General features: G+C 53.1%; 1 protein-coding gene across 14 annotated transcripts in view; it reads right to left on the bottom strand.

The window, feature by feature from the left end:
• Window positions 1-14,065, bottom strand: part of STAT6 (signal transducer and activator of transcription 6) — a 16,610-nt gene extending 2,545 nt beyond the window's left edge. The window contains exons 1-21 of one of the 14 annotated variants that reach the window (XM_063593403.1): window positions 13,104-13,805; window positions 12,357-12,600; window positions 11,916-12,085; window positions 10,138-10,274; window positions 9,580-9,718; window positions 9,211-9,294; window positions 8,673-8,811; window positions 8,508-8,560; window positions 8,171-8,319; window positions 7,448-7,579; window positions 7,131-7,319; window positions 6,706-6,793; window positions 6,444-6,566; window positions 4,833-4,925; window positions 4,294-4,500; window positions 2,044-2,138; window positions 1,815-1,951; window positions 1,342-1,488; window positions 1,061-1,124; window positions 838-948; window positions 551-643 (exon numbers count right to left, since the gene is read on the bottom strand). In XM_063593403.1, coding sequence (XP_063449473.1) covers window positions 551-643; window positions 838-948; window positions 1,061-1,124; window positions 1,342-1,488; window positions 1,815-1,951; window positions 2,044-2,138; window positions 4,294-4,500; window positions 4,833-4,925; window positions 6,444-6,566; window positions 6,706-6,793; window positions 7,131-7,319; window positions 7,448-7,579; window positions 8,171-8,319; window positions 8,508-8,560; window positions 8,673-8,811; window positions 9,211-9,294; window positions 9,580-9,718; window positions 10,138-10,253 — 2,159 coding nt within the window. In that variant the 5' untranslated portion in view covers window positions 10,254-10,274; window positions 11,916-12,085; window positions 12,357-12,600; window positions 13,104-13,805. Of the gene's footprint in view, window positions 1-550; window positions 644-837; window positions 949-1,060; window positions 1,125-1,341; window positions 1,489-1,814; window positions 1,952-2,043; window positions 2,139-4,293; window positions 4,501-4,832; window positions 4,926-6,443; window positions 6,567-6,705; window positions 6,794-7,130; window positions 7,320-7,447; window positions 7,580-8,170; window positions 8,320-8,507; window positions 8,561-8,672; window positions 8,812-9,210; window positions 9,295-9,579; window positions 9,719-10,137; window positions 11,889-11,915; window positions 12,086-12,356; window positions 12,601-13,103 lie in introns of those variants that run through there. The other 13 variants (XM_063593402.1, XM_063593404.1, XM_055095502.2 and 10 more) reach the window with 13 other exon arrangements.

The following is a 14,065-nucleotide window of genomic DNA, read 5'->3' as shown; positions in this document are numbered from 1 at the left end:
TTTCCTTATACTATTCAGAACAGTATCATGCTGCTCGGGTTTAAAGCTAGGATCAATAGGCTACACAATATAGCCTCAGTGTATAGTAGTCTATACCATCTAGGTTTGTGTAATTATACTCGATGATATTCGCATAATTATGAAACTGCCAAAGACAGAAAATGCTCCTTCATTAAGTGATCCACGACTGGACTTACACAGCTTTTGCTATGAGCCATGCACTATGCTCAGCTTTTTAAGTGTTATGAACTCATTTAATCTCCACAATAATGCAGTGAGGTAGGTTATTATTATTAGCATTATTATCCCCCATTGTGCAGATAAGGCACCAAAGGCTAAGTAATTTGCCCCAAACCAGTAAGTGGTGGAGCTAGAATTCAAACCTAGGCAGTCCAGATCTTAACTACTACCCCCTCATTAGAGTGGACAGAAGAGAAGAAGACAGGCTGTTAGCATTTGCTGCTCCTTTCTCACAGAAGAGCCTCTTCTAACAATTCAAATGCCCACCCCCTTAGAGTGGGATGGTATCCCCATGAGGTTTTTCACTTACTCCTGGAAGGCTGACAACACGTTGACTGATTCTTCTGGGGAGAGGCCTTGATACGGGGGGATGGAGTGAGAGTGTGGTGGGTACACCTGGGGCCTGGGGAAAGAAAACAGACCCCCTGATGCCAGCCCTTCTCCTGGACACCACCACACCCTGCTTTTGAACAGGTGTCCCTTTCATGGAAAGGAAAATTCTCTGTTCAGCCCCCAATGCCAGCTCTCCCAGCTGCCCATGCTAAGATTAGCCCATCTGCACAGACCACTCCCATTCCTGTCTTTCCAGCTCCTTACACCATATCTGGGCCAAGCTGCATGCTCATGGAGGAATCAGGGGCCATTCCAAGGTCATAAGAAGGCACCATGGTAGGCATCTGGACCTCTGGGGTAGGAAGTGGTTGGTCCCTGGAGGAGGGAAGGAGGTACATGTGACTGCCCAAGGGTTGATGCCACCCCTCCTTCCTGCAGATAAGCACTAAGCCCCTGACCTACCCATTGTCCATACCACCACACTCACCTTTCCACGGTCATCTTGATGGTAGCTGGGACATAACCCCTGCCATCCTTACCCATCTGTTCAGCTGTTGTGAGAAGGAAAAGACAGCCATAGAGTGCTCTGGGGTTAGGGAGGAAGGGAGGTGGAAAAGGTGGGCATGGATGATGGGGAAGTAAGAGAAGCGCAGCTATGAAATAGAGAGTGACATCAGGATGACACACGCGGGCAGGGAGAGGAGGGCAGCGGGGAGCAGGGAGGAAGTGGGTGACAGGAAGGAATCAGAGCTGCCAGTTCCAGCTCACGCTTGTAGTGGCTCCGGAAAGCCTCATCCTTGGGCTTCTTGGGATAGAGGTTTTTGAGCTGAGCAAGATCCCGGATTCGGTCCCCCAGTGAGCGAATGGACAGGTCTTTGGCAGAGAATGGCTGGATGTTCTCTATCTGTGGAGAGCCTATGGTAGGAAGGAGACCCTGAGATCCCTCTGTCCGGACTTTCTTCCCCTTCCCCAACCCCTACCATAAGACCTGTTCTCACTCCACCAAGGCAAGGGAGAGAGGACCTAGGGTGGGGCTCCTGAGGGAGAGAGACCCACTAGTCTCCATTCCCACAGAGCTCACAGTGAGAAGGTGAACATTTAGACCACAGAAGGAAGAAGAGAAGCTGGAAGAACTTCCTGAAGATCAGGATCGGCATCAGGAAGGTCAGGACATTTCATTCCCAGAAGAAACCCCAGAGGGCACAGGCACAGAGACAGAGGACTGGCTGGGGTGGCCTCACCATCCTGGCCCCGGATGACATGGGCAATGGTGATGCCCCCAATCTCTGAGTCGCTGAAGCGGAGGAGAAAGGTTCCGTCGGGCTCATTGAGAAGAAGGCTAGTAACATACTGTTTGCTGATGAAGCCAATGATCAGCCTGGCGGGGATGAAGGAGAGGATGGGGCATGGGCAGTGAGTATGGAGGTGACTGGTGTATGGCTGCTCAGACTACCCAGGGTGGGGACTCACCGGTCAGACCAGTAGCTCCGGAGACAGCGTTTGGTGAGGTCCAGGACACCATCAAACCACTGCCAAAAGGTGAAGCCACGGCCCAGCAGGATCTCCTAGGGGGAGAGGGGGAAAGGTGTGAGCCGAGGGAGGGCCAGAGCTGGAGCCTGTTTAGGGCAGGCAGTGAGCTGTGAGTGCCCTCACGACAGAATCACAGGGCTGAGGATCAGACCGAACCTGAGACTCCATCAATGACAACGACCAATCCTAATGCTTACATGTGCCAGCCACTATTTCAAGCCTTTCTATATATTTATTTGCTCTTTACCAGGCTATGGAGGTAGGGATTATAATAATTCCATCTTACAGATGAAGAAATGGAAGTCCAAAAACGTCGAATGACTTGCCCAGGTCTACATAGCTGGTAAGAGGCAGAGCTAGGATTTAAACCCAGGCATTCTGGCCCTGGAGCCCCTCTTAACTACTATGCTACACCCTCTCCCTAAGGAGGTGTGGCAGAGGTGATGCCCAAAGGAAGGTAACCTGCTGGGTGTGACTGTCTTGCTCCCTTTAGCTAACACACCCTCTGGTCACATGAGCATTTCTTTCTTCTCTGTAAAGATTCTGTCTCACACAAAAGAAAGAAAAAGAGAGAAAGAGAAAGAAAGAAAGAAAGATAAAGAGAGAAAGAAAGAAAGACAGAAAGAAAGAAAGAAAAGAAAGAAAGAAAAAAAACCAAAACATAAAATAACATAATATAACATAAAATAAAAGAGCAAGAGTCAGAAATATGTGGTTCTGTCCTAGCCATGGCACTCACCTGCTTTGGGAACTTGAACAAACTACATAACCCTCTGAGCATCAGATTCCTCATCTGTAAAATGGGGATAATAATAGTATCTACCTCAAAGGGATGTTGGGAGGATTAAGTGAGATAACATACATAAGGTGTTAAACACAGCGCCTGGCATATAAGCTGTCAACGCGTGGTAGCTGGTATTACTGCGCATGTCCCTGTGGGATTTTGTTCAGTTTTTGCAATAGGAATTCTTTTTCTTTCTTTCTTTCTTTTTTTTTTTTTTTAGACAGAATCTCATTCTGTTGGCAGGCTGGAGTGCAGTGGCACAATCTTGGCTCACTGCAACCTCTGCCTCCCAGGTTCAAGTGATTCTCCTGCCTCAGCCTCCCGAGTAGCTGGGACTACAGGCATGCGCCACCATGCCCAGTTAATTTTTGTATTTTTAGTAGAGACGGGGTTTCACCATGTTGGTCAGGATGGTCTCGATCTCTTGACCTTGTGATCCGCCCGCCTCAGCCTCCCAAAGTGCTGGGATTACAGGTGTGAGCCACCACACCTAGCCTTTTTTTTTTTTTTTTTTTTGATACAGAGTCTTGCCCAGGCTGGAGTGCAATGGTTTCATCTTCCCTGCAGCCTCTACCTCCTGGGTTCACCTCCTGCCTCAGCCGAGTAGCTGGGATTATAGACGCAAACGACCACTCCTGGCTATTTTTTTGTTTTTAGTAGAGATGGGGTTTTGCCATGTTGGCCAGGCTGGTCTCGAACTCCTGACCTCAGGTGATCTACCCGTCTCGGCCTCCCAAAGTGCTGGGATTACAGGCATGAACCACCATGCCTGGCCTTTTTTTTTTTTTTTTTTTTTTTTGAGACAGAGTCTTGCTCTGTCACCCAGGCTTGAGCGCAGTGGTATGATCTCAGCTCACTGCAACCTCCACCTCCTGGGTTTAAGCAATTCTCCTGCGTCAGCCTCCCATGTAGCTGGGATTACAGGCATGTGCCACCGCAACTGGCTAATTTTTGTATTTTTAGTAGAGATGGAGTTTCACCATGTTGGCCAGGCTGGTCTCAAACTCCTGACCTCAGGTGATCCACCCACCCCGGCATGTCAAAGACTGGGATTACAAGCATGAGCCGCTGTGCCCGGCCAGGAACTATTTTTCCAACAGGTCAAAGTCACTTTGAATCAGAGCTCTGTTTACACACAACCTGGGTGAGTCATGCAAGTCACTGGTAAAGAGGAAGGACAGATGGCCCCCAGACCAAAACCTCAGGGATGTCAGAGAACGCATCTCCATAGCCAACCCCCAGGCCTGGGGTTTTTCCTCCCTGGTCCATGACAGCCCTTCCTAAAGGACCTGAGGGGGCACTGTGGAGAATCCAGTGGAAGGTCCCTGCATGGAGGCTGAGCAGGCCCTGAGTGCCCCAGGGATGAAGAGCTTGGGGGTGGGAGGTCCAAAGGGCAGGAGAATGACCTTGTTGAACTGCGACCAGGACACAGAACGGTGCTGGAAGGCCTCCATACTGAGGCTGTTGTCATTGAAGATCTTCTGGGCCAGGAAGAGGAAGTGCTCTGGGAGCAGCCCCCGGTTGGTCCCCACCTCAGCCATGAACTTCAGGTTCAGAGTTTCACACATCTTGTCCCAGGGCACCCGCTCAGCCACCACAAAGGGCACGCGGTCCTGGGGAGAAGGGGGAAGAAGAGAGCACTGCAGGCTACCGTCTTGTTATTCCTCGGGCCGGCCTTCATCCCTCCCACCTGCCTGTGGCCTACCCCTCCACAGCCCCTGATACCGCTCACAAACATGCTGTTTTTTCTAGGTTACAGTGCTGTGGCCTGATAGTTGTTAAGACTGGGGTGAAAAGAGGTCAGAAGCACGAAAGCAGGCCCATGAGAAAGTGTTAAGGTCACACCCATTTAAACATGCCCACCACCCCATCAGCAGGCCTGCACCACTGCCCATGTTAGAACCCACCCTGCCCCTGTTCCCTCCAACTCCAGGACTTTCCTCACCATCTCAGAGAAGGCATTGTCCCACAGGATAGTGGCTTTGGCATTGTTGTCTTGGTTGCCATGGACGATGACCACCAGGGGCAGAGACAGGGCCTGAAGAGGGTGAGGACAGGGGTTTCTTTTCTTTCTTTCTTTCCTTTTTTTTTTTTTTTTTTTTTTTTTAGATAGTCTCTCACTCTGTTACCCAGGCTGGAGTGCAGTAGTGCAATCTCAGCTCACTGCAGCCTCAGCCTTCAGGGCTCAAGTGATCCTTCCACCTCAGCCTCCTGAATAGCTGGAACTACAGAAATGTACCACCTAATCCAGCTAATTATTTATTTATTTATTTTTGAGACAGAGTCTCGCTCTGTCACTCAGGCTGGAGTGCAGTGGCGCGATCTTGGCTCACTGCAAGCTCTCCCTCCCAGGTTCACGCCATTCTCCTGCCTCAGCCTCCCGAGTAGCTGGGACTCAGGCGCCTGCCACCATGCCTGGCTAATTTTTTGTATTTTTAGTAGATACGAGGTTTCACCGTGTTAGCCAGGATGGTCTTGATCTCCTGACCTCATGATCCGCCCGCCTTGGCCTCCCAAAGTGCTGGGATTACAGGCGTGAGCCACCGTGCCCGGCCAATTTTTTATTTTTTGTAGAGATTGGATCTCCCTATGTAGCCCAGGCTGGTCTTAAACTTGCAGGCTCAAGCGATCCTCCTACCTTGGCCTCCCAAAGTGCTGAGTTGTTTTGTTTTGTTTTTGAGACATAGTCTTGCTCTGTCGCCCAGGCTGAAGGGCAGTGGCGCAATCTTGGCTTACTGCAACCTCCGCCTCCTGGGTTCAAGCGATTCTCCTGCTTAGCCTCCCGAGCAGCTGGGACTACAGGCCTGCACCACCACGCCCAGCTAATTTTTGTATTTTTAGTGGAGACGGGGTTTCACCATATTGGCCAGGCAGGTCTTGAACTCCTGACCTTGTGATCTACCCACCTCGGCCTCCCAAAGTGCTGGGATTACAGGCTTGAGCCACCATGCCCAGCCGGACAGGGGTTTCTTAGTGAAGCAAGAAGTTTCCTCAGGGGACTGGCTCTGAGCACTCAGAGAAGTTATTGGACTCATACATCATAATCAAAAAGCTCATGCCATGTTATTAAATGCATTCTGAAGCTCAATCAGGGCCTCACCGTAGAGAAGTGGTTATTAGGCATCGCTATGGAGCCAGACCTCCAGGTTTCAAATACCAGCTCCAACACTTAGCTGTGTGACTGGGACAAACTACTTAAATTCTCTGTCTCAATGTCTTTATCTATAAAACGAGGCTGATAATACTGCCTACCTCATAATGTTATTGTGAAAACCAAACGTGTGTGTGCTGGCACGCATGTGCGTATGTATCATTTAATAGAGTGCCCTGGTCTATAGGAAGTGCTTCCGAAGTGTTTGCTGCTATCCACTACCATTCCCTGCCCTGTGCACTCCATGCTCTCGCTCACCCCCACTCACCCGGGCCCCAGTGTGCATGAATCCCAGACACATGGGGTATGGGGCAGTCACAAGAGGTGAGGGTCCAGGGCCCTTGTGTGTGGCATTGGAGGAGGACTCGGGGTCCCAGATTGGGGCAGGGCTGGGCCACGGTTCACCTGGAGCTGGATGGGGAGTTTGCCGGGGCCAAGTGTGAAGCTGGCAGAGAAGAGCACAGCGCACTTCTCCTCTGTGACAGACTCAGTGCCCTTCCGCTCACACCGCTTGATCTTCTTGAGAAGCTGTGGGTGGGGTGAGGGAGAGCAAGGGCGAGGTCATGAGGACAGAGACCGCTCCTCCTGGGCTTCCCGACATCCTCTCCAAGGAGAGTCCCACAGTCTCCTAGTGGTGCCCCCATCACTGCACCCCGAAGCCCCTCACCAGGTTCTTGAACAGGGCAGAGCAGCAGTTCCCAGGAATGCTGTTCTCCAAGGGCACAGTGTTGTTGATGATTTCTCCAGTGCTTTCTCTGCCAGGGGAGGTCAGAGTGTGAACGAGCTCATCTCACTGTCGTCAGGTGTGGCAAGTGCATGGGTGAGTGTAGACTACCCACTGTCACCAGCCCTAAATCTCCATGTCTCTGTTTGGGTTCTTAAGGGAGGAGTCCCCATCTTGTCCAAATCATGATGCCCCCACCCCATTCCAGCCCTAAATGGGTCCCTCCCTTTCCTCTGCCTTGACCATTCAGGGTCTCCACATCCCATGGCCCTCCCTCCCCATCCCTTGCTCTTTTCAGTGCCAGCCCTCCAGGCTGCCTCCATCACCCTAACAGCCCTTCTCCAACCCCAGGTCCAATCCCAGCTTACGCTCCAGCCCCAGGACCCTGAGGCACACTCAGCTCCCTCGCCTGCTTCTCTGTCACCATGTCGGCCCTGACCAGCGGAGGCTTGGCTGGGGCCCCCAGGAACCTCAAGCCCAACAGGAATCGAACTCCAGCCTGGAACTTGGTCTGAGTCTTCAGTACCTGGGGGGGCTGCTTCTCCACCAGGAAGCAACTGGGAGTGAGGAGGACACAAGGGGAGTTGGGGGCTAGGTCCCTGCTGGTGCCCTCCCCACAGCTCTAGCCCCCTTCTTTTCTTCCCGAGGTCTGTTCTAGGCCAGACTGGGAGCTCCCGGGGAATACCTGGTGACGAGGGTTCTCAGGACTTCATCCAGCCGGCCAGTCAGCGATGCCCGGGTCTTGGGCTCAAGCTCCCCACCAGCCGCCCCTACCTCCTGCTGTAGCTGGGAATAAATGTCCACCAGGCTCTCACACCTGGGGCCAGGACAGTGGTCAGGGGGCACAGGATTAAGGCTGCTTGCTCCGGTCCAGACCCCCTTCCCCTATACCCAGGGAGAAAGGCTATCATGTGTGGAGAAGTGGGGTGGGTAGTGGGTGTGGCTGCAAGGCACCTGGGCTGAAGGGGGTTCTGTGATCTGTTGGCCTAGGGTCTGGGTGGGAGGTTCATTCTCAGTGCCTACACCCCCTGTGGAAACCCAGCTGCCTCTCCCCCGATGGCTCTTGCACCCAGGACAGCTGCCACCACTTACAGTGCTTTGTGGCAAATTGGAAAGTGTTCCCACCCAATAAACCAAATGGAAAAGCCCTCCTATTCCTCTAGGCATGGGGCTTGAGGAGAGAAGCCTGGGTTGGATGAGTCCCCGCTTGTGCGCCTCCACTAGGCCCACTTGTACAGGATGCGACCTGAACGACAGTGTGCACAGCCCCGCTGGAACTGGCTTTTATGCATCTTGGTCCACTCCAAGGCCCTCCCGCCTGGCTTCTTTCTCTCACCTGTAGGGCCTTCAGCAGGGTCAGCTGCCCACCCCCAGCTTGCCCCCTCTTCCCCATCAGCCCTAGCCCAACCTCTCCTGGAGTGGGGCCAGGCTCTCCTCAAATGGTGCGCCATTCCCTGCCAGCTGCTGCTGCCGTTTCCAAATCTGGATCCTCTTCAGCACTAGGGCTTTGGCTGCCTCTAGCTCTCCAGTGGTCTCCTGCAGTAGCATGGCCAGGGCCTATGGGCAGAGAGGGGCCTGAGCCAGGGCCTCACGCTGCCTCCACACCCAGCTCCTGGGATACGGCTCTTTTTCTCACTCCTCTGGCATTCCCTTGCCCTACTTCAGCCTGTGTCTTTCTGAGGTCTAGTTTCCATCCCTCCAGCTGCACTTTGACCAAGGTCTCCACCTGTCAGCCCATTACTCACCTCACTTGGCCCAGTCCCATTAGCAGGAGTTTCTATCAAGCTGTGCAGAGACACTGAGGGTTGGGGGCAGAAATCAAGGGTGCAGACAGATTAGAGGTTCAGTTAAGGTTGAGATCCAAGAGGCAACCACTCCTACACACTCCCCAGAACCGCCCTGGCCCCCACCTTGGCCAGCCTCAGCCCCCTTCTGCAGGGCTTCTCGGAGAAGGTGGATCTCCCCTACTCGGTGCTGCAGCCTCCGCAAGCCTGTCTTAAACTTGAGTTCTTCCTGCTTCCAGTGGAAAGGCATTGGCAAGTGGCGGAACTACACAGGAAGGACAGATGCCAAGAAGTGAAACACTCTGCTCATCCCTCTATACCTGGCCTCCACTCTCTGCTCTGCAGATAGCGTTTTCTTGTTCCCCTCTCCCCTTTGGCAGTTCTTCCTGACCTTTTGGAATATCGTGGAGATAAGACCTTGCTCCTAGCAGAATCAGCTCCTTATCCCTTGCTCTGTTCTCCCCGGCCTCTTACCTTCAGTCCCTCATAGAAAGATTCCCTGAGCTTGACTTGGGGTTCACTCTGACCCTAGAAACCTCCTTTGGTCATTCCTGGGCCTAGAACACTGAGCCTTTACTGAGGTTCAAATTCTTTCTAGTTTGTCATGGCTCAGGCCAAAGTCTCAGGGGATTGAGTTGGGGTGGGAGGTGGAATATCACAATACCTGTTCCATAACAGCTTTTTTCTCTCCTTGAAGTATTTGTCTGAAAGTGGCCACCAGCTTCAGGGGGTCCCTCTGATATATGCTCTACAGAAATGAGGGTGGTAAACAGTGAGCTTTGCTCTTACCCATGTCCTTCAATCCCTCCAATCCCCAGGCCTGCATTCACACATATACTATAAGGAAGCACAACTGTAGACTCCAGAAGTTTTTGTGCATTTGCATGCTTTTAAAATCTAATTTGCCTGCTAGCTAGCAGTTAACCACAGGAACACCAATTTGCTTCCAGCATCCAACCAATTTTCTTCCAGGGCCCAATGCTCAACCCAGTTCAACCTCAGCCCCACCCAGCCTTGTCCCCTCCTGCCCCACCTCAAGGGTGCTGATGTGTTGCAAGATGGTGCTCCCCTCCCCCTGCTCTCCCACCGAGGCCTGAAGGTGCTGGACAGTGTCTGAAAGTAGGGCACTAGCCAAGTTGCAGCAGAAGGCGTCGGAGCCGACCAGGAACTCCCTGCAGGAAGATCAGGATGAGGCTACCTCAGGCCAGGGCTTCCTCAGCTCTCCTGACCCTTTACCCCACAGCCAAAAGCTCAGCAGTTCCTTTCTCGCTCCTTATTCTCCATCTAGGCCCTCTGTAGCTTTCACCCATGCGCCTTGTTTCCCAGTCTTCTAGCTGTTATGAGAAGTGCCTTTGTCCCAGCCCAAACCCCCCTCCTCTTCGGCTCAGCCTCCTAAGAGATGGGGTCTCCATCTGTCAACATTCATAGCCTGGTCTTGATGGGGCACAGACTCCCTGCTAAATCTAGGTCACTACACATGGAATAACAGGTCTCAAGTTCTGAATCCATGGGTGAGGGGAGAAAAATCTAAGGAGAAGGAAGATGAGTTAGGGAAGACTTGGGGGACCAGCAGGGAGCAGCCAGGACTCACCAGGGCTGGCTCTCCAGCCAGTCACCCAGAAGATGCCGCAGGTGTTGGGGAAAGTCGACATAGAGCCGCTGCACTTTTTCTGGGGGCATCTTAGAGACCAGACCCCACAGAGACATGATCTCGGACTTGGAGGTTGCCTGGAGGAGAAAAATAAGGCCACTCTGAGGGGTGCCCAAGAAACTTGGCCTATCTCCTGGGGCAGCCAGGGACCTCCCATAGATAGCCCTCCTAGGGACTGTCCCCACCACCACTCATGGCCAGACCACCTTAAACCAGGGGCATCCTGAGTCAATGCCTGAGATGGGGGTAACTCCTTCAATGATAGACACAGGGGTGGGAAGAGCTGAGCTGTAGCCAGAGGGATGGGGAGGCAAAGGGAGACAGGGCAGTAGAGTGAGAGCTCTCTTAGAGATGGCAGAGGATTTGGTTGCAGCTCTAGACCTGGCTCTGGTTCTGTGGGCAAAGAGCCTTCCCTTTGTGGGCTTCGATCTTCTCATCTATAAAATATGAGTGTTAGATGAGTGGAAAACTTTCCAAACTTTTTAAAGCGGTAGGCAATGTCAGCTTTTAATCTGTGGAATCTCAATTACATAAAAGGTACGAAACCGAAGATGCCCTGTTGAAAGCAAGCATGGAAAGCCTGAAACTCGACTGCTTCTACTTCCCTCTCCCCACCTCCTGACGCCAAAGGCGTCCCTAGACAAACCTCTCAAAATTCTAGGACTCCATGAGATAATTTGAAAACCACAAGGCTCGGCCAGGCGCAGTGGCTCATGCCTGTAATCCCAGCACTTTGGGAGGCCGAGGCGGGCAGATCACGAGGTCAGGAGATCAAGACCATCCTGGCTAACACAGTGAAACCCCATCTCTACTAAAAATACAAAAACAAAATCAGCAGGGCGTGGTGGCGAGCGCCTGTAGTCCCAGCTACTGGGGAGGCTGAGGTGACAGAATGGCGTGAACCTGGGGGGCGGAGCTTGCAGTGAGCAGAGATCGAGCCACTGCACTCCAGCCTGGGCGACAGAGAGAGACTCTGTCTCAAAATAAATAAATAAATAAATGAAATAAAATAAAAATGAAAACCACAAGGGTAGATGATGAAGAGGATGGGAGAGTAATAACAGCTACTATTTGTTAAGCACTTACTATGTATGAGGCATTACACTCAGTGTATTATCTCCTTCAGGCCTCACGACACTTTTTAAAATATATAATATCCCATTTTATAGATGAAGAAACTGAGGCTTAAGGAGTTTCTCTACCCTGCCCAAGGCTACTCAGTAAGTGAGTTTGGAAAGCAGGCTTTGAATCTGAGTGGGGATTAACCACCGCACTGTGTTGTTAGGATCCCTTCCAGGGGCAAATCTGATCATCCTAAGAAGTGGGGGAAGGTGGGAGGAGACTTGAAGGAGGAGAGGTGGAAAAGGAAAGCAGAGAGAACTAAGGAAAAGGATGGAAGAGACTGGAAAAAAGGCGGGTTTAGTAAGCTAGGAGGAAAGAGCCTAGAAGAGAGAGGAAGCTGGAGGGCTAGAAGGCAAAGATGAGAGACGAAAACAGGTAGAAAGGAGAGGAGGGGACAGGGAAGTAGAAGAGGGGGTTGCATCCCCATTTCCAGGTTCAGGGAGGACTGGGTAACCAGTGGTTTCCCAGGGGCCTTTCCCAGGGGTTTCTCATAATATCCCTCTCCCAGAGATGAGGGAGAGGATGGGATGACAACTCCCCAGGTCTCCCCAAACCCAGTAACCCCAAGTCCTCCTGTTGCACGTTCAGCCTCTCACCTCTCCCAGGCCTCTCAGAGGGATGGAAAATGGAGAGGTCCCTTCTCTGGACGTTCCTGCTCCAAGACCTTCATGCCCCTCTTTCCTCCAGTGCCCACTTACCCCAGCTCTTTTCTCCTCAAGGCAGAATCCTTACCCCTCCTGCTCAGGTTCCTCCAATAGGCCTTTCTCTAGCCCAAGAGAGAAAGGTCCTCTGGAGTGGGTGGGCACCGCTTTCCTCTGCATCCCCTTGCAGAGTGACCAGCCTCCTGGCATGGCCCTGGCTATAAATATCCAACCCCTCTTCTTCCCCAGCCATCAGGAGGACACATTTCTCCCCACCCCAACCCATAACAAGGCTGGGTCGATTGGCTTGACCAGGACAGGGGCACCTTTTGTCTTCAGCCCCTTGAAGGGGAAGGGAGGGAGGAGCCACGGCGTGAGGGGCGGGGCCAGTGTTACCTCCCAAACTCAGAAGGGAAGCGCAAGGTCTGGGATCCTCGTCCGCCCGCTTGGTGGCCTAAACTCGCTTATCTCAACCCCTACCTGCCCGAGTCCTCTGATTGTGGGACCACAGGATCGAAAGTTAAAACAGCTTCTCTGAGTTGCCCAATGTGTGGATGTGGCGGTGGGGGCAGGCGGGGAGGTGGAGCCAGTTCAGCACGAGGAGGGTTAACTCGGCGCCGCCGCTGGGAAATCTCAGCGTCTACAGCAGCCAAGCGTGGAGCAGTTTTGAGGGGGAAATTCCCCCTCGTCTGGGCCACCATGAGGTCTACATCTGGGGCTTGCTCACCCCCCAGCCACACCCTTGAACAGGAACCTTTAGCGGAGGGCAGGATAGGGGTTTAACAAGGATCCACTGCCCTCTGGCATCAACCTTCCAGGGAGGGGCGGCCACTTCCCCCGACTCAGGGCAGAGGGGCACTCCTTCACCTCCTTTCCCTGACTTTCCATGGCCCTGGGGGTGCAGGGGTGAGGCTGTGAAAACGTGACCCATGGGGGAGGGGAGTACTGAGGCCTGGACCCTCCCAGATTCCTCCAGGAGTTCGAAACTGCTAAAACCCAGTGCCATCAGCCACCAACACTAGCTGAAACCATCTCTTGGGGACCATCCACCCAGCCAGGGGAGGATCCCGAGAGCTCCCCCCACGAATCCACCCCCATGCACTCATAGAGGCCCCCGCACCCACCTCGGAGGCAACCCCTCACCTCGGCAACCCCTCTGCTGTCTTCTCCCTTTCTCAGCGGGCACTTCCAGGCCCCATAGGTCTGTAGCTCTGTCCAGCGAGTTCAAGGCTGGCCCTGCTAGCACCTCCCCCCTTCCACCACCACCACCAAAAAGAAAAATAAGATAAAACACACACATACATACACACACACACACACACACACACACACACACACACACACTCCTCTCCCGTCCTCCCTCTTCAGTGTAAGCAGTGGCTGCCCCAGCCCGCTGTTTCCGGCTTCTCCTTCTACCCAGGTCCCTCCCTGGAGCTCTGACGACACAGAGAAGAGAAAGTGGGCAGGAGGAGGAAGAGGAAGAAAGTGGGGTGAATATGTGTGCCTCCTGTGCCGAGTGGGGGAACACGTGGGGGATCAGGACTGGGGTCCAGGCCTTGGAGCCAGGCTTGGGGGGAGGCTGACCCCCACTTACTCTGTCCCCCTCAAAAGCATCAGCTTTTCTCCAGAAAGTCACCCAATAACAAACAGAGATTTGCCACCCCTAACTGCCTGGCTCCCAAACTCAAACTCTGCCAAGGGCTGGGGTTTGGACCCACAAGGGACTGGGCTCCCCAGGGCCTCAGGAAAAGTAAATCCCTCTGGACTCTGCGCTCCCTCCAGTGGAGGACCCTGAAAAGCCGCCAGGGAGCTCGATGCCAGCCAACTCCTAGGTCCCCCTCCCTTCCGGCAGGGAACGCCTTAGAGGTCGGTCTCGTGACCACTGACGGGAGGGAGTGGGGGAGGGGAACCCTCAGCTCAGAATTCTGGAAGACTCTAGGAGTCCCTTGGACTGAAGCTGGTCTTTGCTCTCTCCTCACAGGGCACCCCTCCTGAGACTGTGGTGGGAACCAGCACAAGCCGGAGCTGCTGCCTGCAGATTCACAAGGGACAAGTTTGAATACGAATCTGCTGTGTTCCTATCTGCCAAGTTCCTATATGTTTCT

The sequence above is a fragment of the Pan paniscus genome, chromosome 10 (genome assembly GCF_029289425.2).
Source record: "Pan paniscus chromosome 10, NHGRI_mPanPan1-v2.0_pri, whole genome shotgun sequence".
In the NCBI taxonomy this organism is placed as follows: Eukaryota; Metazoa; Chordata; class Mammalia; order Primates; family Hominidae; genus Pan; species Pan paniscus.
This window is presented reverse-complemented; position numbering and strand designations above follow the sequence as displayed.